Genomic DNA, 18609 nt, shown 5'->3' with positions numbered 1-18609 from the left:
TATGGCTGATTCTACGATGGTGCTGGACTCTACGATCTTGACACACACCTCACCCCAGTTGGGTCAGGTGGCAGCATCTGACAGTGGTTCTTCCAGACCATTTTGAACAAGAAACTGGACCCCCACCAGCTCCTTCTCAAATAAAAACCTCATTTATGTTCAGAAACTTCCTCAGGGGGTTTGGACCTGTGTGTCCCCGTCAGGAGGCGTAGGAGAGCCCCGGGCTTCACGTACCCCACTCCCATTATCGGAGATCTCACACCCACAGGCCAGGCCGCCCACGGGAACCCACACTTTTCCAGCTCAAACCACCAGGCCAGCACGCCCGTCCTAGCCGGGGAGAGGCACCACCTTCGGAAATAACTGTCATCGCCATGCCTGGGGGAAACCTGAGCCTGACATGGCCGCACTGTGGGCTCTGACCTTGAGTGTGAACTTGGCGGGCAGCAGAGGGTTGGGGAGAGCAAGGACCCCTGCTGTCAGAAAATCTCTAAGTCTGAGGTCCTCGATGGCTCGATGGAGCAGACACAGGGCTGGGCGCCTGGAGTCTGGCTGAGTTCTTTACACCGTCCACGGCCATGGCGGGAAAGGGGCTCCTCGCTGGAGGGTGCCGAAGACCCAGGGGAGAGCCCCCAGCGAAGCCGGCCACCACGCGGGCGGTGAGGGCACAGGGCAGGCACAGCCTCCACTCCCGTCCTGACGCTGGGGCTTGGCCAAGTGCAGAGTCCGAGGCGCTCCCACATCAGTCCCCACCGCCCACCGCCTGGCGAGCCCAGGACAAAGGCCCCTGAGCCCCCAGCGACAGCCTGGCCCGTGCGCCCGCTGCCCCGGCAGTGAGGCGAGGTCTCAGGTCAGAGACGAGAGGAAAGGAGTTCTCAGCAGCACGCGTGCCCCGTGCCCCGGCTGCCACGGTCTTGTTGCCACTCGGGGGAGACCACATCTGTCCCGTGACTTCCTCACAGCTGTCACGAGGTTGGGGGGCAGCACCAGCGGCAGGGTTCCTGCTACGCCTGGTCGCTGCGGTCTGCGGCGGTGGCCGGGTGTCTGTCCCGGGCCATGCGCTCCCACTCCTTCTTCACTGTGACGTAGAGTCTCATTGCTGCCTGGGCGTCCTGGATCTAGGTGACACGAACACCCTGTGACTGCCCCAGCAGGTGACGAGCATGGCCACGTGCCAGCCAGTCGCACAGTTCCCGCCTGAGCACAGGACACTGGGCGAATGGCAGAGGGAACCGGGCAGGACAGTGACGTGACCCTCGCCGCACTCCTGGGACGCGGGCGCCCCACTCGCCGGAGCCCAGAGGAGGGAAGGGACAACCGTGCTCCCCGCGAGCGCCTCACACCGCAGCAGACGTTAGCCAGGCAGGGAGGGGGGGCTCGGAGCCTGACACCAGGGCACGGGGCGATGGCGGGAGCACGGGGGGCTGGGTCCCAGGCGCCCGCACTCCTCAGCAGCGTCACCGGGCCTGCCCCGGAGGGCCGAGGGGGCCAGCTGGCCGGGGCCGCGCGTAGTCCTGAAGGGCCCCCAGTCTAGACTGCGGATTTTTTCTCCTAGCAGTTACGACGCGGCTCAGTGTCGTGTTAATTAAACACTGAGAATTTATCACTCTGTCCGCCTGCTGTGCCACGCCGGTTTCTGTGGATCTCCCAAAAGAGAAGTCACCCAGGCCCCACCGTGTCTGTTGCCAGGCCAGGGACGGCCCCCAATCCCAAAGACTGCTCCCCCAGGACACTCACCGAACAGTGCTCTGCCTGCTGCACGCTGACCCCCAGGATTCGCTCTGCCAGCAGCTTCAGAGACGGCCTCCCGCTCTGCCAGGGAGACCATGGCACACGGTGCGCTGGGGCGGGGGCCTCGGCAGGTGCTGCCCCCAACGCAGCCCCCAACCCCAGAGACCTTCACTGGAAGCGAAGGTCCAGTGAGGTCGCACTGAGGGCCGGCGACAGCCCCGTGGTCCAGAGAGGAGGGCCAGGGAGGCGCCTGCCACCTCCACCCTCCCGCCCCGGGCCCTCCCGCTCGGCTCCCAGGAGGCCCTGCCCTCGGCACCGTTCAGGGCAGACACGGCTTCGTACCAGTGATCGGTGGTCTGGTCAGAGTTCAGAGGCGGAAAAACCTGCCCGCTACTTTCCCTTCTAAGATTTCTCTTAGTTACGAGGGTTAAACAGAAAGCCGAAACCAGAACGAAACACCTGTGGGCCGTGAGTTGGTCACCAGGGACCGGAGCAGCCACGTGGATGAGCAAAGCGGAACAAGGCAGGGGCGCCTGCTTATCACGTACCTTCACTTGACTCTTGAAAGGTTTGTATTTCTGTGTGTCCCGAATCTTCTTTTTTGGGTGATCCAGAAACAGGACCTAGAAGAAAAGACAGTGACGGTCATTGGCATTTTTCGTTTGTAGCTGCAACTTCTTTTTGAATGAGCTCTCACAAGGAATTTAAGTATACAAAACACACACACACACACACACTCTCTCTCTCTCTCTCTCTCTCTCCCTCCCTCCCTCCCAAAAAAAGGGAACTGATATCAATCAGAACTTCTGAAAGAAAATTCTCACATCACACCGAGCCAAGATGATGCCCCATAGTGAGAACCATTCAAAAAAAAATAAAACCTTGAAACTGGTGTGTGTGGGGGGGGGAACCAACCTTCACTGCTTAACCAGCAGCTGGTCCCTGAGCTATGGGCGGGCGGGGACAGGCTTTAACAGCTCAGCCACAGCCTGGGGGGAGGGGAGGCTCCAGGAGAGTAGCGGCCACTGAGGTCAGAAGGCTTGGGACACAGGGGCGGAGCCACGCCTGAAACACCTGAGGGCTCCACGGTGCGGACAGTCTCCCCACCCCGCCCCCCGCCCCGCGGGTCCCCCAGGACATGCGGGTCCTCTCTGCCCACCTGCAGACCTCCGCACACCACTGTGGCCCCTCGAGCTGTGGGGGGCCGGGCGGAGCGCTGGGCGCCCAGTGGCTGTGCAGGAGGTGACTGGGCAGCGGCCAGGCTGTCGCCATGGGACCTGCAGCGGGTCCGGCTCGCGGCCTGCCACAGGGCACTCAACTCACAGAGCCTACAAACCCGAGCGACAGCCAGACACCTCCCAGAGAGGGGTGAATGAGGGTCTCTATTCTGGGAAGTGCCTGGCGTTGCTCCCAGGACACAGTAAGAACTCAGTAGGTGGCATCTGATCCCGTTCTCGGGTGTCCCTGACATCCGGCGCACTCAAAGACAGAAAAGCCACTGCGAGGCGCAGGCAGACGCGGGGCATGGGCGGCGGGCGCGAGGGGCCACACCTTCAGGTCGTTGTGCAGCGCATGTCCCACGAGAATCCGGCCCCTCAGCATCTCTGCCACTTCCTTCTGGACGACTTCAAATTCCTCCCCTGAAATTGACCCGAGGGAGCGGTTTTCAGTGACGCGCACATCAGGGACGGGAGGCCACCCCGCCCCGGCCTCCGGTCATACCTCAGAGCGGGACCCACAAAGCCGGCCCGCCTACCCGCCACTAGGGACGAGGGCCCCCACCAAGTGCCACTTCTAGAGGACAGGCCGGAGCTCCACACCTACTCGGGTGGTCCCTGCCCCGGGGGCGGGCGGAGGCGCCCAGGGCCACTGACTCCACCTCGAGGGCAGGGCTGGTGCCTGTGTCTCTGCAGCGGACACGGGACGAGACCGGCCCTTCACCACAGACGGAGAAGCGTGGCTTGGCCCGGGCTTTCTCACAGTGACCCCTTGGGGACGGCCCCCCACCTCAAAAGGAAGGGCTGCAGCGACCACGTTGGCACCCCATGACTCTGCCCAAGCGGGACAGCTAGGGCCTAGAACCGAGGGGCTGGCGGGCTGGGACTCGGAGGAGCGCCTGGGCCTCGTTCCGTGTGTGCAGAGACCCTCGGCGGTGCGGGGTGGACCGTGCGGGCCGCAGGAAGATGAAGCAGCCTCGACCCCTGGGGTTTCGAGACCTCTCCGGCCCTCAGCTGCGAGCCACCGATGCCCTCCGCCCGTCCCCAAGACACACAGCCCGTCCTTCGGCAAACCCCACAGACTCAGCCCGCCGGGTGCATCTGGAGCTGGGCCACGTCTTGCCACCTCCCTGACCAGGCCACCAACAGCTCATGCCTCATCTCCCTGATGTCGCCCTCCTGGCCCTGGAGTCTACTCTGAAAGCCGCGGCCAGCGGGACCTGCCAGAACCTGGGACGGACCAGGCCTCTCACTGTTCACCGCCACCCCACGGCTTCCCAAAGTCGTCACAAAGATCGAGATCCTACGACCTGGCCCCTGCCCCCCACTCGCCTCCTTCCTGGTCCTCAAACACACTCCATCTCAGTCCCTGCTGCCAAGTGACACAAAGCCATTCGGGGCCAGTGTCCGGGTCTTCGGGTCACGTGGCTCAAAGGCACTGAGGCGAAGCTGGAACGGGCGTGAGAGCCGCCTGGGAGCCATCGCCCCGGGGGAGGCCAGCCGGCCAGGACCCACCGCGGTCTACGCTCCAGGTCAGGGAACGAAGGGAACAGGGCACAGAGGGGGGACGAGTCCCCTCCCGCTTCTCCCTCAGTCCCCAGCGGTGCAGGACCCACCCTGCTTGAGGTGCTCTGGCCGGATCCCGCTGACCGCTGTCCTGTAGTCGGTCACCTGCTGGGTCGGCTTGACGTACTTGTCATAGACACACTTCCCAAACTGGTTGACGATGGACACGCGGGCGGCGATGCTGTCCTCCCCCGCGGGGCCCACGCCCACCATCTCGCAGTCCATGGCTAAGGCTCTCGTCAGGCTGAAGGGGAACCAGAGGCTCGTTTCGTCAGCGCCGAGGGGCCCAGGGATCGGCACCGGCTCTCCGCCCGTTCCCCGTGCCGCGCAGGGTGACAAGCTCTAAGCGGTCACAGGGACCCTGGCAGGTGCCCGCCTGGTCTCCTGGAGAGCGGGGGAGCCCCCCGAAGCCCCCCGCCCACGAAGGCGCAGCCCGCGTACCCGCCGAAGGCCTGCTCCTTCGCCAGCGCGACGCTGCGCTCACGGCCGCCCAGCTGCCTCCTCGCTACGGCGGCCGCCTCTGGGCCTATGGCCGCTTCGATGTCCGCCGGGTCCACGTCATCAAACCAGATGTCTCCTCTGAAAGGCAGGGGGGGCGCAGGCTGACTGTGCGGCGAGCAGGGCCCCCCAGCTGCCCCCGCGATTTCGACCCTCACACTCTCCTCTCGTGTCTTTGCTTTTTAATTAGAAAACGTTCACCGTCAAACATCTGAGAGACAGCGGCGAACACGCGGGCTGGGAAACGGAAGCCGAAGCCCCGACGCGCGCTGGCCACTGGCGCTCGGTCCCCCCCGACGCCCCTGTGGGGACGTGGGCGTCTGTCCCGCGGGATCGGCTGCAATGTCCTTCCCTCAGCGACCTCCTCCCGACCCCGCCGGGGGACCCGCCCCTCTGGCCGTTTGCTCCCACAGCTGCCCCCTCACCGTCACCCTGACCACGCTGACGGAGTTACTGAAATAGTGTCAGCTCGTCATCTGCCTCCCCTACTCGAGAGCGAGGGGCCCGTGGTGACTGCTCTGTCCCCAGAGTGTGCCCGGCCACAGTGACACAAGGCGGGCACGCACACCAAACTGTTCTTCCCCACGGCCCCCAGCAACTGCCCTGACACCCAGGCCACACGCAGCCGGCCGGACTTACACACACGCTGCCTCCATCTGAGCCTCGCAGAGGCAGCCGCTGAGCCCCGGTCCTCCCCTTGTCAGCGACCATCACAGCGTTTGTTGAGTAACCACCAGGTGCTGAGTCAGCACCTTGCACCTCACAGACCCCGCCCCCAACACCACAGAGGACCAGAGCGAGGCTCAGGGGACATCAAGGACTTGCCCCGAACCCACTAACTGGCAAGATGCAGGAATCATCTTCAAACCCGGGTCTCTCTGGCTTTGGCATCTGTCATTCCGCCAGTCTTTACTGGGGACTCCCAAGTGCCCAGCTCTGCTCCGGCCCCAGGGATGCAGCGGCTACGGGCAGGCCCTGGCCTCACTGTGCCTACTCTCCAGGGGAAAGAGATAACGAGAAAACCAACAGCATCGGGAAAGGGTGACGAGGAAGGGCCACCAGCCTCGACCTCCTTAAGAAGACAGGCCTTAAGCCGCTGTGACTTTGTTCTCAGTGACGAGGACTGAGGCCGGCTGCAGCGCGGGGTGGCGGAGGCCGTGCCCGTCACCGCAGCCGATCCTCGGGCAGAGACCGCCAGTACTCACTCGGTGGGCGGGGCTGGAGCCAAGGCTGCAGCCACCTCCTTAGCTTTCCGCTTCTTATGTTTGAGGTCCCCTCGTTTTGGATAAATGTCACCATTTGTCCTTTTCTTGGTTCCTTTCTCGTTGCTCTCTGCTCCTTTGGCCTTTGTGGGCGGTGCCGGCACCTTCCTGTTCGTCAGCGATCCCGGAGGAACAGAGCCCCCCGTGGCCTGTCGGGCTGTCTTTCCTGTCCCCATCTCAACTCGCTTTGCCTTTCTGTTCCGCTGGATGATTTCGGGCTGCTGCTTGGAATCCTGAGAGGTAACAGCTGGCGTTTCCAGGGCCTGCGATTTTTGTTTCAGCAGCTAAGGGGACCCCAAATAAAATACATGACACGATTTGGAAATTGCACAGGAAAAACTTACGTGTGCGTGTAGATAAACACGCGTTGACTACATCTACACATACTTTCTATCGGCATCACCGAAATTCATTTCCCAAAGGTTTGGAAAAAGTCCTTCTCCATTCTCATCTCTAAGTCACTTACTTGTGAACTGATTTTGCCTGTACCATTACAATGCGCAATTGGACACCCGCTTTCTCATTCCTACAAAGTTTCAGGCTCACAGTCTACACCCTGAGTACCCGCCGAGTGACTGCAGAGACTACTTCGCTCTGAGCCGCGGGGAGGCTAAGTCGCCTGCTCAGAGTTCGTTTACAGCCACTTCCTCACGGCCTTCACGCACAGAGGGCTCTGAGGTCTCCCAGCCCCAAACCTCCTCCTCGGGCCCAAGCCCCCAGCTCGGCACACCTAAACTACAGCTAAGGCCCCGGCACGTGGCAACCAGCCGAGAGGTGATGAGGTGGGGTCCCGCTGACCTGTTCCCACAATAGTTAAAGAACGAGCATCTACTATCTTGTATGAACTAGAAAAAACTCATGGTCTTTCAATACACACTCCTTCCATTCCATTTTGTTTCCCTTTCTTGAGAGGAAGAGGCAGAGATACAGCTCAAGAAGGCAGACGGAGCCCTGGGTTGCCTATGGGAACTGCATCGGTCCCATTTGTCCAGACAGAAGAATCACGAAGTCTCCCACCCTGAGCTATCAACGGGGCGTGTGAAGAGGCTCCAGCAGCTCTCCTCTGCGCTCTCTCGCTCACCCCGGGGCTCCGGAACAGGCTCCAGAAAACTGGAAGAAACCCTGAAGGTCAGTAGTAGCTAAGAGCACTCGCTCACGCTCGAACGTGTGACTGTACCCCAGCCTGCCATTTACTAGCCGTGTGACCTTGGGCCAAGTTCCTAAGCTCTCTGCCTCAATTTCCCCATTTAGAAAGCAGCAATAATAGCAGCTAACTCCAGGGGAGAGCAGGAGAATTCATGACTGAGGCACATGGACCGGCGTCGCCCTGAGAACCCTCTATGTAAATACCGCCCACGGGCGCTGAGAAAGGGAGCAGGTACAATGTTGTGTCGAGAGCAGGGATCCTAGCGTCAGACTTCTAGGTTGTGTCCATCGGGCTGCGATCCTGGAACATTTATTTAACCTTTCTGGACCCATTTTCTCATCTATAAAATGAGGATGATAAAGGGGTCTACCGCACATTGTTGGCATCGGGGTTAGATAAGACCGTGTACTAGACAACAGGGCAGGGTCTGTCTGCCCACTTAAAGACCTGGGTAACCAGGGCCGCTGTCCTCAACTGTTACCTTCTTAAAAGCCCTGCGTTCGCTGGGACCCTCTGCCTCGGCTTCCTGCTCTGGGGCCGCGCATGAGCTCGCTGCCTCCCTCCCAGGCTCGCTCCTCGGGCCCCACGAGTCTTCCTCCTGACTCCGAACCGCGGCGACCGCCAGAAATGAGCGGCGCGGATCGCGGGGACCCCCCCCTCTCGTCTTACCTCCTGCAGCGCCTTCCAGTTTTGGGAAAAGTCTTCCGGTGCCTTTGGAGGTCGCACCACGACAACCTTGGGGTCGCTTGCCGGTTTCTCGCTTACTTCTCGCGCTTTATTTGGCCAGAATCTTTTCTTCCTTTTCTTCTTCTGCGTTAACTTCCCGACGAGCCCTGGAGGAGCCGCGGGGTCGCCCGGGGCGCGCTTGGGGGTCGGCGCCTTCACCATCCCGGCCCCATCCAGGGTCCCCAGCGCCTGACGGCAGAGCGTGGCGTCCACGCCGAGGCCGGCGGCGACCGCGGCCCCCCGCCCTCCCCGAGCCAGGCCCCTGCGCCCATCCGAGGCGCGTCGCCCCCCGCTCCGGGCTGTGACAGCCGCGCTCGGGCCCGCGCCGACCCCCGACTCACCAGCGGGAGGAAGACCTGCCTTCCCGACCGTGAAAGCCACGCCGGAAGCGACCCCGCGCCGGCCGCGACACGTGCGCCCCACCCCCGGAAGTACTCGTCTCTCCCCGACCGGCGGGAAACCGGGCCTTCGCCTCCAGTTCCGCGCCGCCGGGGGCGAGGCCGGGTTCCTCGCCCGCACGGGAAAAGGGCCGCCACCCCAGCGCGCGGCGTCCTGGTTCGGCGACCCAGGGTGGGGTTAGGGGAAACCCGGGATGTCGCCCAGACCCGGGATGGGGATGAGAAACGCAGGCGCCGGAAGGGAGCTGGGGGGCCGCTGTCGGTGTGGCACCGCGCTGGGCCGGCAGAGCGCCGGGGCGCGGGCGGCCGCAAGGGGGCGCTGCACGGCCAGACTGGGGCGCCGGGGCGGAGCTGGGGTCCCCGCCTCTCTCGCCCGGCGCAGCCTCACCCGGCGTCTCCCTTCCGGCGTGGGGAAACTGAGGCCCAGGAGCGGGAAGTAGGACCGCAGGTCGCGCGACCTGGTTTACCAGAGCCACGGGGCTGCGGAGGCATTTCAGCCGTACTCGACAATAGCACAGAGCCTTGTAAACGATTGTTATACGTTTATGTAACAACAGTAATAAATCGCTAGCACTCCATACCCGGCCCTGACTATACCCTGGTACACAACACAGATGGGGCCTCCACTTCCCTAAAGCTTCCATCTGAATCCTGGGGTGTGCTTGTGTGACTGGCGGGGATGGGGGTGCTTCTGTGAGACTGACGGGGGTAAGGTTACCAAACGAATTTCGGGAGGCCCAGAGAAATAGGAATTTCAGATAAAGAACCAGTTCTAGTACAAATACATTCCATGCGGTGGTTGCAATATACTAAAAATATGTATGTCGTTTATCTGAAAATCAACTTTAACTGGGTGTTCTGATTTTTATTTTCTAAATATGTCAACCCTCCCTGGAGGGCCACTTAGATGGGGTCCCGACGGAAGGCCTCTTTGGGCAGGTGACATCTGAGTTGAAACTTGCAAGTGAAGACCAGGGGTCGGAAGGACCAGTGAAACGTGACATATTTGAGGAGCAGAAAGAAGGCTGGCATAACTCAAGCTCTGGAAGCAAGGGGCACGGTTGGAGATGCAGGCAGAGGGCGGGCCGGTGCCCAGTCAAGGATTATAGAGCCCCAGAATCTGCCGGAAAGAGTTTGGACGCTTTGTTCTAAGGGGAGAGGGAAGCCATCGATTGTTTTAAAGCCGGGGAGTGATGCTCTACGACCGAAGTGTTCGAAAGGTCACTGCCGCTCTGCGTGAGAGATGAGATGGGACAGGAGTGAGAGAAAGCAGAGACCAGTCAGGAGCCCATCACAGGTGTGCCGGCCAGCGGCGATGCTGCCTGGACGAGGGCCATGCGTCCGTTTGGGTCTCCAGGAAGCAATCACCCCGTGAGTTGGGGCGGAATGCGGGACAGGTAGGGAAGCCTCAGACTGCCGTGCAGATCTGACGCCTGAGAAAGGAAAGCGAGTTGGCCCAGAATGGACCGGTAGGGGGCTTCCCGGAACGAGGACAGGACAGCAAGACAGATCATGGAAAAGAAGGAGCGTGGGCTGCCGGAGGCCTGAACGCTGCTGCCTTTGGTGCAGACCCTCATTAGCCAGGAGGGAGCTATCCTGCCACCATGGCACCCCGAACGAGTCCACGGCTGCAGAGCCCTGGGCCGGTGCTCCCTCCTTCGGACCTGGCGGCTTAGCCCAGCCCCACCCCAGGGGCAGGGCCAGGTGGGGTGCTCTGAACCCTAGGACCAGCCCAGGGCAAGGCCCAGCTTGCAGCAGCAGGAGCCTGCTGGCGGCCCACCCCCACAGCCCCTGTCCTGGGAGGGAACTCCCCAGAGGAAACAGCCTGCTGGCCCCGCCCAGCGGGGGTCTGTCACATTCCACACCCAGACTCACAGTCACTGTGGCGCTCCCTGGGCCAGCTGAGGATGAGCGCGCTTCACCCTCGGGGGAGATGCGTGTGGGGAATTCTCACTTCTGCTTTCCTTCTCGGCTGCTGGGGACTCCCCGATGTCCAACAGGTGGGCGAATCTGCAGGAGCCGGGCTCTTCTGGGTGCTGAAGCGAGTCCCTGGGGAGACGGGGCTGCCAAACAGCCCTTGAGGCAGAGTGGGGGTGGTTTTTTTTGGCTTTGGCGTTTGCACTGGGCGCAGGGATTTGAGCTCGGGGTTTCAGAGGAGGATGTGTGCTCAGAGGAAGGAACAGGCTTCTCGATGCCGTCGGCCCACCTGGTTGAAGGGCAGACATGTGTGCCTGGCTCTTCGCCTCCCCATCCTGGCGGCGGGTTTCCTGTCTTGCCCTGCCGCCTTCCAGCCCCCCTTCCAGCCCCGCTTCCAGCCCCCTTCCAGCCCCTTCCAGCCCCTTCCAGCCCCAGCCCCGCTTCCAGCCCCCCTTCCAGCCTCTCCTCTCCTCACTTGCCCTCTCTCTCCCACAGCGATTTCTTCAGGCTTTGGAGCCCGAGGAAGTGACTTCTTACTTTGGCCCTGATGCTACCTTGGGAGGTACTTGTCCTCGCCTCTTCCTGGCAAGAGGGGTTTCTCTGCGTTTTATCTCACCATGGAATCAGGGGCCTGGGATTTTGGTGGCTCTGCTGGGACGAGGTCAGGATGGATGTCACCCCTGTTCATTAACTTTGTTACTTCCTGCGAAGTTGATAAAAATTGATCTGGGTGTTCTGGACCGAGCCGGGCTCTGACCCCGGGATTCTGCTCAGTATCTCGAGGGAACTGTCACTAATTGGCTGGTGGGCCCCTTCCGCCCTGGGCCTCCCTTGGGCTAAGTGACTTCTAGGAGCCTCCTGGGTTCTGGCCACGGATGTAAATATTTATCCCTTCTGTGAGAAGCGAGATAGGCACTGGGCCCAGCTCCAGCGAAAGCCTTTTCCCTGTCGCTCAAGGACAGTTCCGTGGACTTCTCTGGGGTCCCCACACCCTTTCTGAGTAGGGCCATTGGTGACCTTGATTAAAAGGCTGGTGGGGAGTAGAGGCAGGGTGGGCTGGGGGACACTTCTAGGGCGGAGAGAACTTGTAACTGACTCCTCCGTGGTCTGGATCGGATGCACACTGACCAGTGCCTGGGGCCGTGCCGGGTTGGGGTTCCTGCTGGAGGGCGGGGGGACGTACTGGAGGGCCGGGATGGGGGGCAGGGCCAGCTGAAGGCCCACTGGGGCTGACTGTGAAGTGTGGGGGCCGAAAACTTGTATAACTCTTACTCCGGGCCCCTCCGGCTCTGCCCCTCTGGAAGGCTAGGAGACCATTGCCTGGGGTCCCCAAGCCCTCTGGCTACGTCAGCGTGAGGGACGTGGGTGGAAAAGGACAGTCAGGCCGCCCTCGGGCTCCTGCTGTTCAGAAGAGGCCACAGAAGCCACTTGTACCCGCTCTGCCCGTCGGGGTTCATGGCTTCACTCAAGAAACACGTGCTCCGAGGCGAGGCCAGTGGGCCAGCACGGGCAGCCCCCCGGTGAGGCCCACGCTGGTGAGGCCACTTGCTGTCCACCACCCCAGGAGCCGGAAGGAGCTGGACTCCACCCCAGGGTGCTGGGCGCCAGGCCTGGGCTCCTCCCCACGAATTCTCACCGAAGGGAACAGCTTCCGGCCCCTCCCCACGCGAGGGCCCAGTTGGGGTGAGTGAGGTGGCCCCTGTCTCCTGCAGTGCCCCGATTCGACGTGGCCCCGCTCACCTGCGTCTGCGAGGACAGACTCGGGGGGCCGCCCTGCGGGGCCCCCCGCTGCTCCCTTCGTGCCCGGGGTCGGCTCTTCACCTTCTCCTTCCGGCCGGAGCTGGGCCTGCTCACTGCCTCCTACACCAGCGAGCGTGTGGTGAACGCCTCCCTCCGGGAGCTGAGGGGCCCCCCGACCCGCTGCTTCACAGGAGGCCGCGTCCTGCTGCCCCCGGGCACGGCAGCCCGGGTCACCTACTGCTCCGGCCACTTGGTGAGTGGGAGCCCCCCAGGTGTTGGACACGTTGTGCCGAGGGTGTGGCTGCTGGGGCCAGGGCGCAGATATGCTCCGAGCCGCCCCACACTGCCCAATGCATGACGATGATGCCACGCTAGACCTTTGCCCAGCCTTAGACCCCACGGAGGCTCGGAAAAGCCAGCGAGTTTCCCCAGCCACCCGGCTAGCAGGTGGCAGAGCCGAGTACAAGCCTGGGGGCCAGGGACTGGAGAGAGCCAGGGCTCTGCGGTCTGAGCCCCGAGTTCAGCTTCCAGCTCTGCCACTTAGTACAGACGCCCCTGGCCGTCGCTCGGCTGGGGCTCAGCGTGTTCAGTTGAGACACGGTGAAGACAGCACCAGCACTTGACTGGTGACAAGTGTCCATGCGGAGTTTGTCACAATGCGTCACTCAACAAGCCGGAGCCGTTTATATCATGCCAATCCCTCGGCTGGGTGGCCCAGCTTGGGCTGAGACAGATGCCACTCAGGGTCCCTATGGTGACTTGCAGTGCTGTTCATTAGCACAGGCCTAACTAGTCCCCCGAGACCCTTCGATTCCTGTGCACTGGGACCCCACCAGGGTCTTTGCCAGGCCCTCCCTGCAGACTGAGGCCTGAAGGCCGTGGGCACGGGAGGGGACGGAGTGTGGGCAGTGGGGCCGGCGGCAGGTGGTAGGCAGTGCGTGCGGCTCCAGGAGGGTGTGGGCCCCTCTCGAGCCCGCAAAGATGGGTCCTTGGACCCTGGACTTCGGGAGGGGCTCTCGGGGAGCGCTGTGATGGCCCAAGGGGTCCCCTGCAAGGCGGGCTGTGTGCCCCAGCCTGCTCTCTCCTCCAGGAGGGCGACGTCGTGGTGGGTGCCGACAGGCTGTACATCCAGCCGCTGAGGAGGCAGCATCGGGAACGGGCGCCTCACGGGGGCAGTGGCCAGCCCCACCTGATCCACAGGCGTGCCGCCACGGTCCCGGGGGACTCCCAAGGTACAGCTCTGGGAGAGGGAGAGCGGGGAGCCCAGTTCTGGGTAGGGACCAGCTCTCTGATGCTGGGGGGCAGGGCTGTGACAGAGAGGCCAGTCGCTGCGGAGCAGGATGCGAGGGGTCCCCAGCTCATGGGGCAGCCCAGGGACGCGTGGCCACCTGCCATGCCCCGTGCTGTCGGCTTGCTGGATGGAGAGCCCCTCGCCGTGTACAAAGCACGCTCACAGGTGTGCGTCCTTCCTCGCCCTCTCGCGGCTCTGGGACATGCTGGCATTTCCCAGAGGCCCGAGGACGCTGGGTGGCTCCGGCAAGGCCAGGATTGCAGCCGCCTCTGCACAGCTCAGGCCGCGTCCAGGTGCAAGCAGGGTGCCGTCTTGGGCTTTACTTGCCATCCCGGGTGACCCTGTTCCCCGTGTGTGCCCAGCGAGCAGCTTTGGGATGACCAGGACATGGAAGCCACGCCAGCTCCCTCCAAGGCCCCACTTTGCCGCCTGGCTCTCCCACGCCCTGAAATGTCCAGTCCGATGGGATCCAGGCCCTTGGGTGGAGTGACACAAAGTGTCTGGAGAAAGTTGTCTTCCCCAGACCTGGCAGCCTCTGCCCTGCTAGCTGGCCAGCCGCCATCGGTTCTCACAGTCACAGCATAAGGGGACGTGTGAGAGCTTGGGACCCTGCGGGCACAGGAGGACCGAAATCTGTTCATGGGCGTCTAAGGATGCTGCAACCTTGGGTGCCACGAGGCCGGCTCCAGGAGGGCTGGGGGACGGTCTGTGGGAGAGACACAGGCCAGGCCAGTCGCCCAGCTGTCACCGTGCGGGAGGCCGGCATCCTCACGTTTCCCTGCATTCATGCCCAGCGACTCCCCCAGGCTGGAAGCACAGGGTGATAGAGAAGGCCGGCCGGCCGGGCGGCTAAACCCGGGGTTCACCTGCTTCTAGAACGTCCGCTGTCAGCTCCGCCTCCTCCCTCGCCGGGCCGGCCTTCACCTCGCCCCTGGAAGCATGATGCTGAGGGGAGCGTCCTGCACCTGGAGCTGCTGGTGGCCGTGGGCCCTGACGTCTACCAGGCTCACGAGGAGGACACGGAGCGCTACGTGCTCACCAACCTCAACATGGTGAGTGCCCTCGGGGGCGCCTCGACGCAGCGGCCCGCGTGGGGCCTGTGGCCGAGATGCGCGTCAGTGAGCTGGCTAATCTGGTAGTGTGAACTCGGGTATACATCTGAGGCTGGGGGCACGCTTGGGGCTCGGGGCCCTGGGGTGGAGAGAGGGGTGGTCTGTTCTTTTCTCCCTCCTCTCCCTCCCTCACCTGGAGCGTAGGCAGGTGAAGTCCAGGGTCCCCTCTCTGCTCTCTAGCGCACCCTGCAGCCTCTTTTTGTTTGAGTCCTTCCCCCTGGGGGACCCCAGGGTCCATTCGACCCACGGGGACCTCAGCCAGCACTGCCCGTCCACCAGCGGGGCTGTCCCGCATCGGCCCCCCTCGGTCCCATCTCTGCCAGCTTCCTGTCCACTTGGCTTCATGGGTAAAAGTGGGGGCAGGAGGCAGGGCTCCCGCAAACCACTGTCTCAGGGACACGGAGGCAGCAAAGCAAGAGACAGGCGTTTCCACAACTCGATGATCAGATTTCATCTCGCGGACTCTCTGAAACCCGACACCCAACAGCTGGGGAACACGCATGGGTCATACACAAAGGCGAGTGCGTTCTGGGCTGCCACACGTGAGGTCACGACCGGAGGTCACCTTCACCAGCCACAGGGCAACGAACGTGGACATGATCAGAGGCACCTACATGACTCAGACGCCGACGAGTTTTAAAATTCTGACTAAAGAGATTTTAGGAACATTTAGGAATTTGGTCTCGGCCGATGGCTGACCGCCCCAGGCCCCTTCCCCGACCCCGTCTGCCACAGAGATGGGGAGGGGGCATGAAGAAGTGCTGGCCGAGGCAGGGCTGGCGCCGCCCCCCGCCCCCTTAGTAAGTTGGCCCTGGAGGGCGGAAAACCCCCTAGAACGTAAGGCACTCAGTACCACTTGGCCCCGGCCTCAGGTATGCCACATATTTTGGACGAAAAGAAAAGTTCCATGTGTAGGAGCCCCAGGCCCTTTGACCCCTGTCGGTCCCCATGTTCTCAGGACCTCCCACAGAAAGGGGGGCTGGGGCCCAGGGCCACACCCATGTTCTTCTCTGCCTTGCAGACTTGGTCCGGTCGGGAAGAAGCCTGCCGAGGTTCCCCTGGAGGCCATGGAAAGTTCTCCTCCTAAGTCACTTGCAGGCCATCATTTCCCAGCTTTGAGGGTCTCCCCACTTCTAATACGCCGAAATTCGGTCATTAAGCCCATGCTCACTCAGGTCATTTGCCATGTTTTACGAGGACCAAGGCCCGCGGGGTGGTGGAGGCCGGTGTGGCTCCTGCCCAGATGGCAGGGTCGTGGCGATGGCCTCTGTCGTCATCGTGGCCCCACTGTGCGCCAGCTGCATTGTTCCTAGGTCCTCCAACGACCACGGAGGCTTTATCCCCGTCCGACAGACGGGGAAACTGAGGCTCCGAGGTCCGTTAACTGCGTCCCGAGCACACGGGTAGGAAGTGGCGGGGCCCGGGTCAGAGTCGGGTCGGCTGGGGCCGGTGGTAGCCGTGTTCTCTCTCTCTGGGGAGCCACGTCTCATTGAGAGAACGAGCTGATGCGGCACAAGCAACCACAGTACCAGCCACCAGGACTGGCATCTTGACAGACGTGTGGAGAGAGCTGGGGGCCTGGGGGGCCCTCCTCACTGGGGTGCCCAGGAAAGGGCTCTCGGAGCGGGAGGCCCCAGACGTCTCAGGCAGGTGAATGGAGAGAGAAAGGCCAGGGGAATCTGCTGTGAGAGGAGCAGTGTTTGAGCGGAATGTTCTAGACTAATGACAATTACCCGCATCCCGTGGCTTTGGGGTTTTTTTCCTTCAGTTGACCTTCCTGAGCCACGAGCAGGGGGAGCGTGACTGTCTCCTCGGCTGGCTCTCAGCACAAGGACCAGCATTTTGGGCGCCCGCCCCATGCTGCAGGGGCATCCTCTCCAGATCCTCTCGCCAAGGGGGCCCCCAGATGTCAGCAGCGGCAGGGGGCCGGCTACGCCCACCCATGCCACCTTTCCCACCCGTCCTTCCACAGGGGTCAGAACTGCTGCGGGACCCTTCCCTGGGGGCTCAGTTCCGAGTGCACCTGGTGAAAATGATCATCCTGACACAGCCCGAGGTAGGCGCCGAGCCGGAAGCCCAGAGTCACCGGAAAGCCGGTCTCTGTCCTCTCTGTCCGCCTCCTGCAGTGCCACAGAGCCTCAGGGGTGACGGCAGGGCTTCTAGCCAGCCAGACCCAGACCCGATCCCAGCTCCGCCCGCCACTCGGCCCTGCCGAGCCTCGGTTGCCCCGTCTGTAACCTGGGACAGTAGCAGAGTGGTTAGGAGGATGGGGACCCGCCGTGGTCAGCACCCCACTCCTTGCGGATCCAGCGAATGCCGGCTCTGTCCCCGGTCCCTCAGGATGCTCCAGACATCACGGCCAACATCACCTCATCGCTGCTGAGCGTCTGTGAGTGGAGCAAGACAGTCAACCCCGAGAACGACACGGATCCTGGGCACGCCGACCTGGTCCTCTACATCACCAGGTAGCGGAGCTCCCCACGGCGGGCCAGCCTGCCCGGGCGCCGCTCCCGAGGCCTTTCCGGCTCTCTGCACAGGTGGCCAGGCCGGGCAGGCACCTCAGTGCCGCCCAGGTGTCTGTTCTCTCTTCCCGAGGTTTGACCTGGAGCTGCCTGACGGTAACCGGCAGGTTCGGGGGGTCACCCAGCTGGGGGGTGTCTGCTCCTCCTCCTGGAGCTGTGTCATCACTGAAGATACTGGCTTCGACCTGGGGGTCACCATCGCCCATGAGATTGGGCACAGGTATGTGGTCTTACCTTATGTCCCCAAGCTTGGGCCAAGGAGCTGACCTGGAAAGAGCCTGTGCCCTTGATCCCAACCTTGACCCCAATGGGTCCAGGAGGGTGGGCGGCAAGGGCTGGGAAACCTGATACTTCTTGATTACTGAATGATTAAAGCAAACTCCCCCCCGCCCCTCGCAAAAAAAAAAAAACAAGCAAAATAAAGTTAGCAATTAGAAAATAAGTTTTGTAAGAAATTCAGGTCAAGAAAAAGGCTGTAAAAATTATCCCAAATCCTACCGCTTATAGATAACATCTGTTCACGTTTTGTATTTAATTTTAGTCTTCTTTATATACATACATAGTTTTTTACTGGCGAAATCGGAATTATAGTGTATATTGGTTTGTTATTTGCTTTTTTCTTAATATATTTCTCAATATATTTCTCCCATTTTTCCCAGGTCTTTTAAAATATTTTTCGAATGCACCATAATTTATTTACTTGATCCACATTGTTGGATTTTTAGGTGATTTCTGCTTTTTCCATTATGAATATCATATATCTTGAGGGCGATTCTCGCCTGTTCTCATGAACCTGAGGCCGGTTCTTTTCTTTAAGATTCCTCATCTTTTAATCGTGAAAGTAACAGCCACTCGCAGTGGAATTGATTCCTAAAGCGAAAAATGAGTCTCTTTATCTTCCTTGCCCAGCGAGTCGGCCCCTCTGCCCACCCCCCATCTCCGTGGGTGTCCCAGGCTGGGGCTGTACCCCGACATCAGACCCGCAGCATCTCCACTTGATGGGGCACCCCGCCCCCCGGGGCCCTGGAGCCTGAAAACACCAAGGATTCCTTTAGCTTGCACGTTTTTAAAACCTCTTGACGTTTATCAGCCACCAGGCCCGCCCAGCGCTACCGCAGGCGGCGACCTGAGGCTGGACGGCCGCGCGACTCGCTCCCGGGTTAGCCGGTGGCGGGCCCGGGCCCGGGGGCGCCCCGGAAGCTCGGGCCTGAAAAGGGTTGGCTGGCGGGTCGCGAGGGGCCCCGCCTCAGCGCCGCCACCTCCGCGCAGCTTCGGCCTGGAGCACGACGGCGCGCCGGGCAGCGGCTGCCCGGCCAGCGGCCACGTGATGGGGGCCGACGGCGCCGCGCCCGCCCGCGCGGGCCTCGCGTGGTCCGCCTGCAGCCGCCGGCAGCTGTCGCACCTGCTCAGGTAGCCGCCCACCCCCACGCCCCCACCTGCGCTTTGCGCGCGCGCGCAGACTTCGCGTCCCCGGACCCACCC

At 62.2% G+C, this 18609-nt stretch overlaps 2 protein-coding genes across 4 annotated transcripts in view; one reads left to right on the top strand and one right to left on the bottom strand.

The window, feature by feature from the left end:
* Positions 1–130: 130 nt before the first annotated feature.
* Positions 131–8564, bottom strand: REXO4 (RNA exonuclease 4). Its single transcript, XM_039858814.1, has 9 exons — positions 8489–8564; positions 8091–8336; positions 6218–6558; positions 4956–5093; positions 4565–4758; positions 3283–3371; positions 2280–2354; positions 1738–1812; positions 131–1118 (listed from the first exon to the last, which is right to left on the bottom strand). Exons 2-9 carry the CDS (start codon positions 8307–8309, stop codon positions 1005–1007), a joined length of 1245 nt encoding a protein of 414 aa, XP_039714748.1. The 5' UTR covers positions 8310–8336; positions 8489–8564; the 3' UTR covers positions 131–1004.
* A 1760-nt stretch (positions 8565–10324) lies between these two features.
* ADAMTS13 (ADAM metallopeptidase with thrombospondin type 1 motif 13) overlaps positions 10325–18609 on the top strand; it is a 32643-nt gene continuing 24358 nt past the window's right edge. For 2 of the 3 annotated variants that reach the window (XM_039858783.1, XM_039858781.1), the window contains exons 1-9: positions 10326–10545; positions 10958–11024; positions 12175–12455; positions 13293–13434; positions 14370–14545; positions 16578–16661; positions 16946–17070; positions 17201–17347; positions 18397–18537. In XM_039858783.1, the coding sequence (XP_039714717.1) occupies positions 10453–10545; positions 10958–11024; positions 12175–12455; positions 13293–13434; positions 14370–14545; positions 16578–16661; positions 16946–17070; positions 17201–17347; positions 18397–18537 (1256 nt within the window). In that variant the 5' untranslated portion in view covers positions 10326–10452. Of the gene's footprint in view, positions 10546–10957; positions 11025–12174; positions 12456–13292; positions 13435–14369; positions 14546–16577; positions 16662–16945; positions 17071–17200; positions 17348–18396; positions 18538–18609 lie in introns of all 3 variants that reach the window. The other variant, XM_039858782.1, reaches the window with a different exon arrangement.

This window comes from Pteropus medius, unplaced genomic scaffold (genome assembly GCF_902729225.1).
Source record: "Pteropus medius unplaced genomic scaffold, Ma_sr-lr_union100, whole genome shotgun sequence".
NCBI classification, from domain to species: Eukaryota; Metazoa; Chordata; class Mammalia; order Chiroptera; family Pteropodidae; genus Pteropus; species Pteropus medius.
This window is presented reverse-complemented; position numbering and strand designations above follow the sequence as displayed.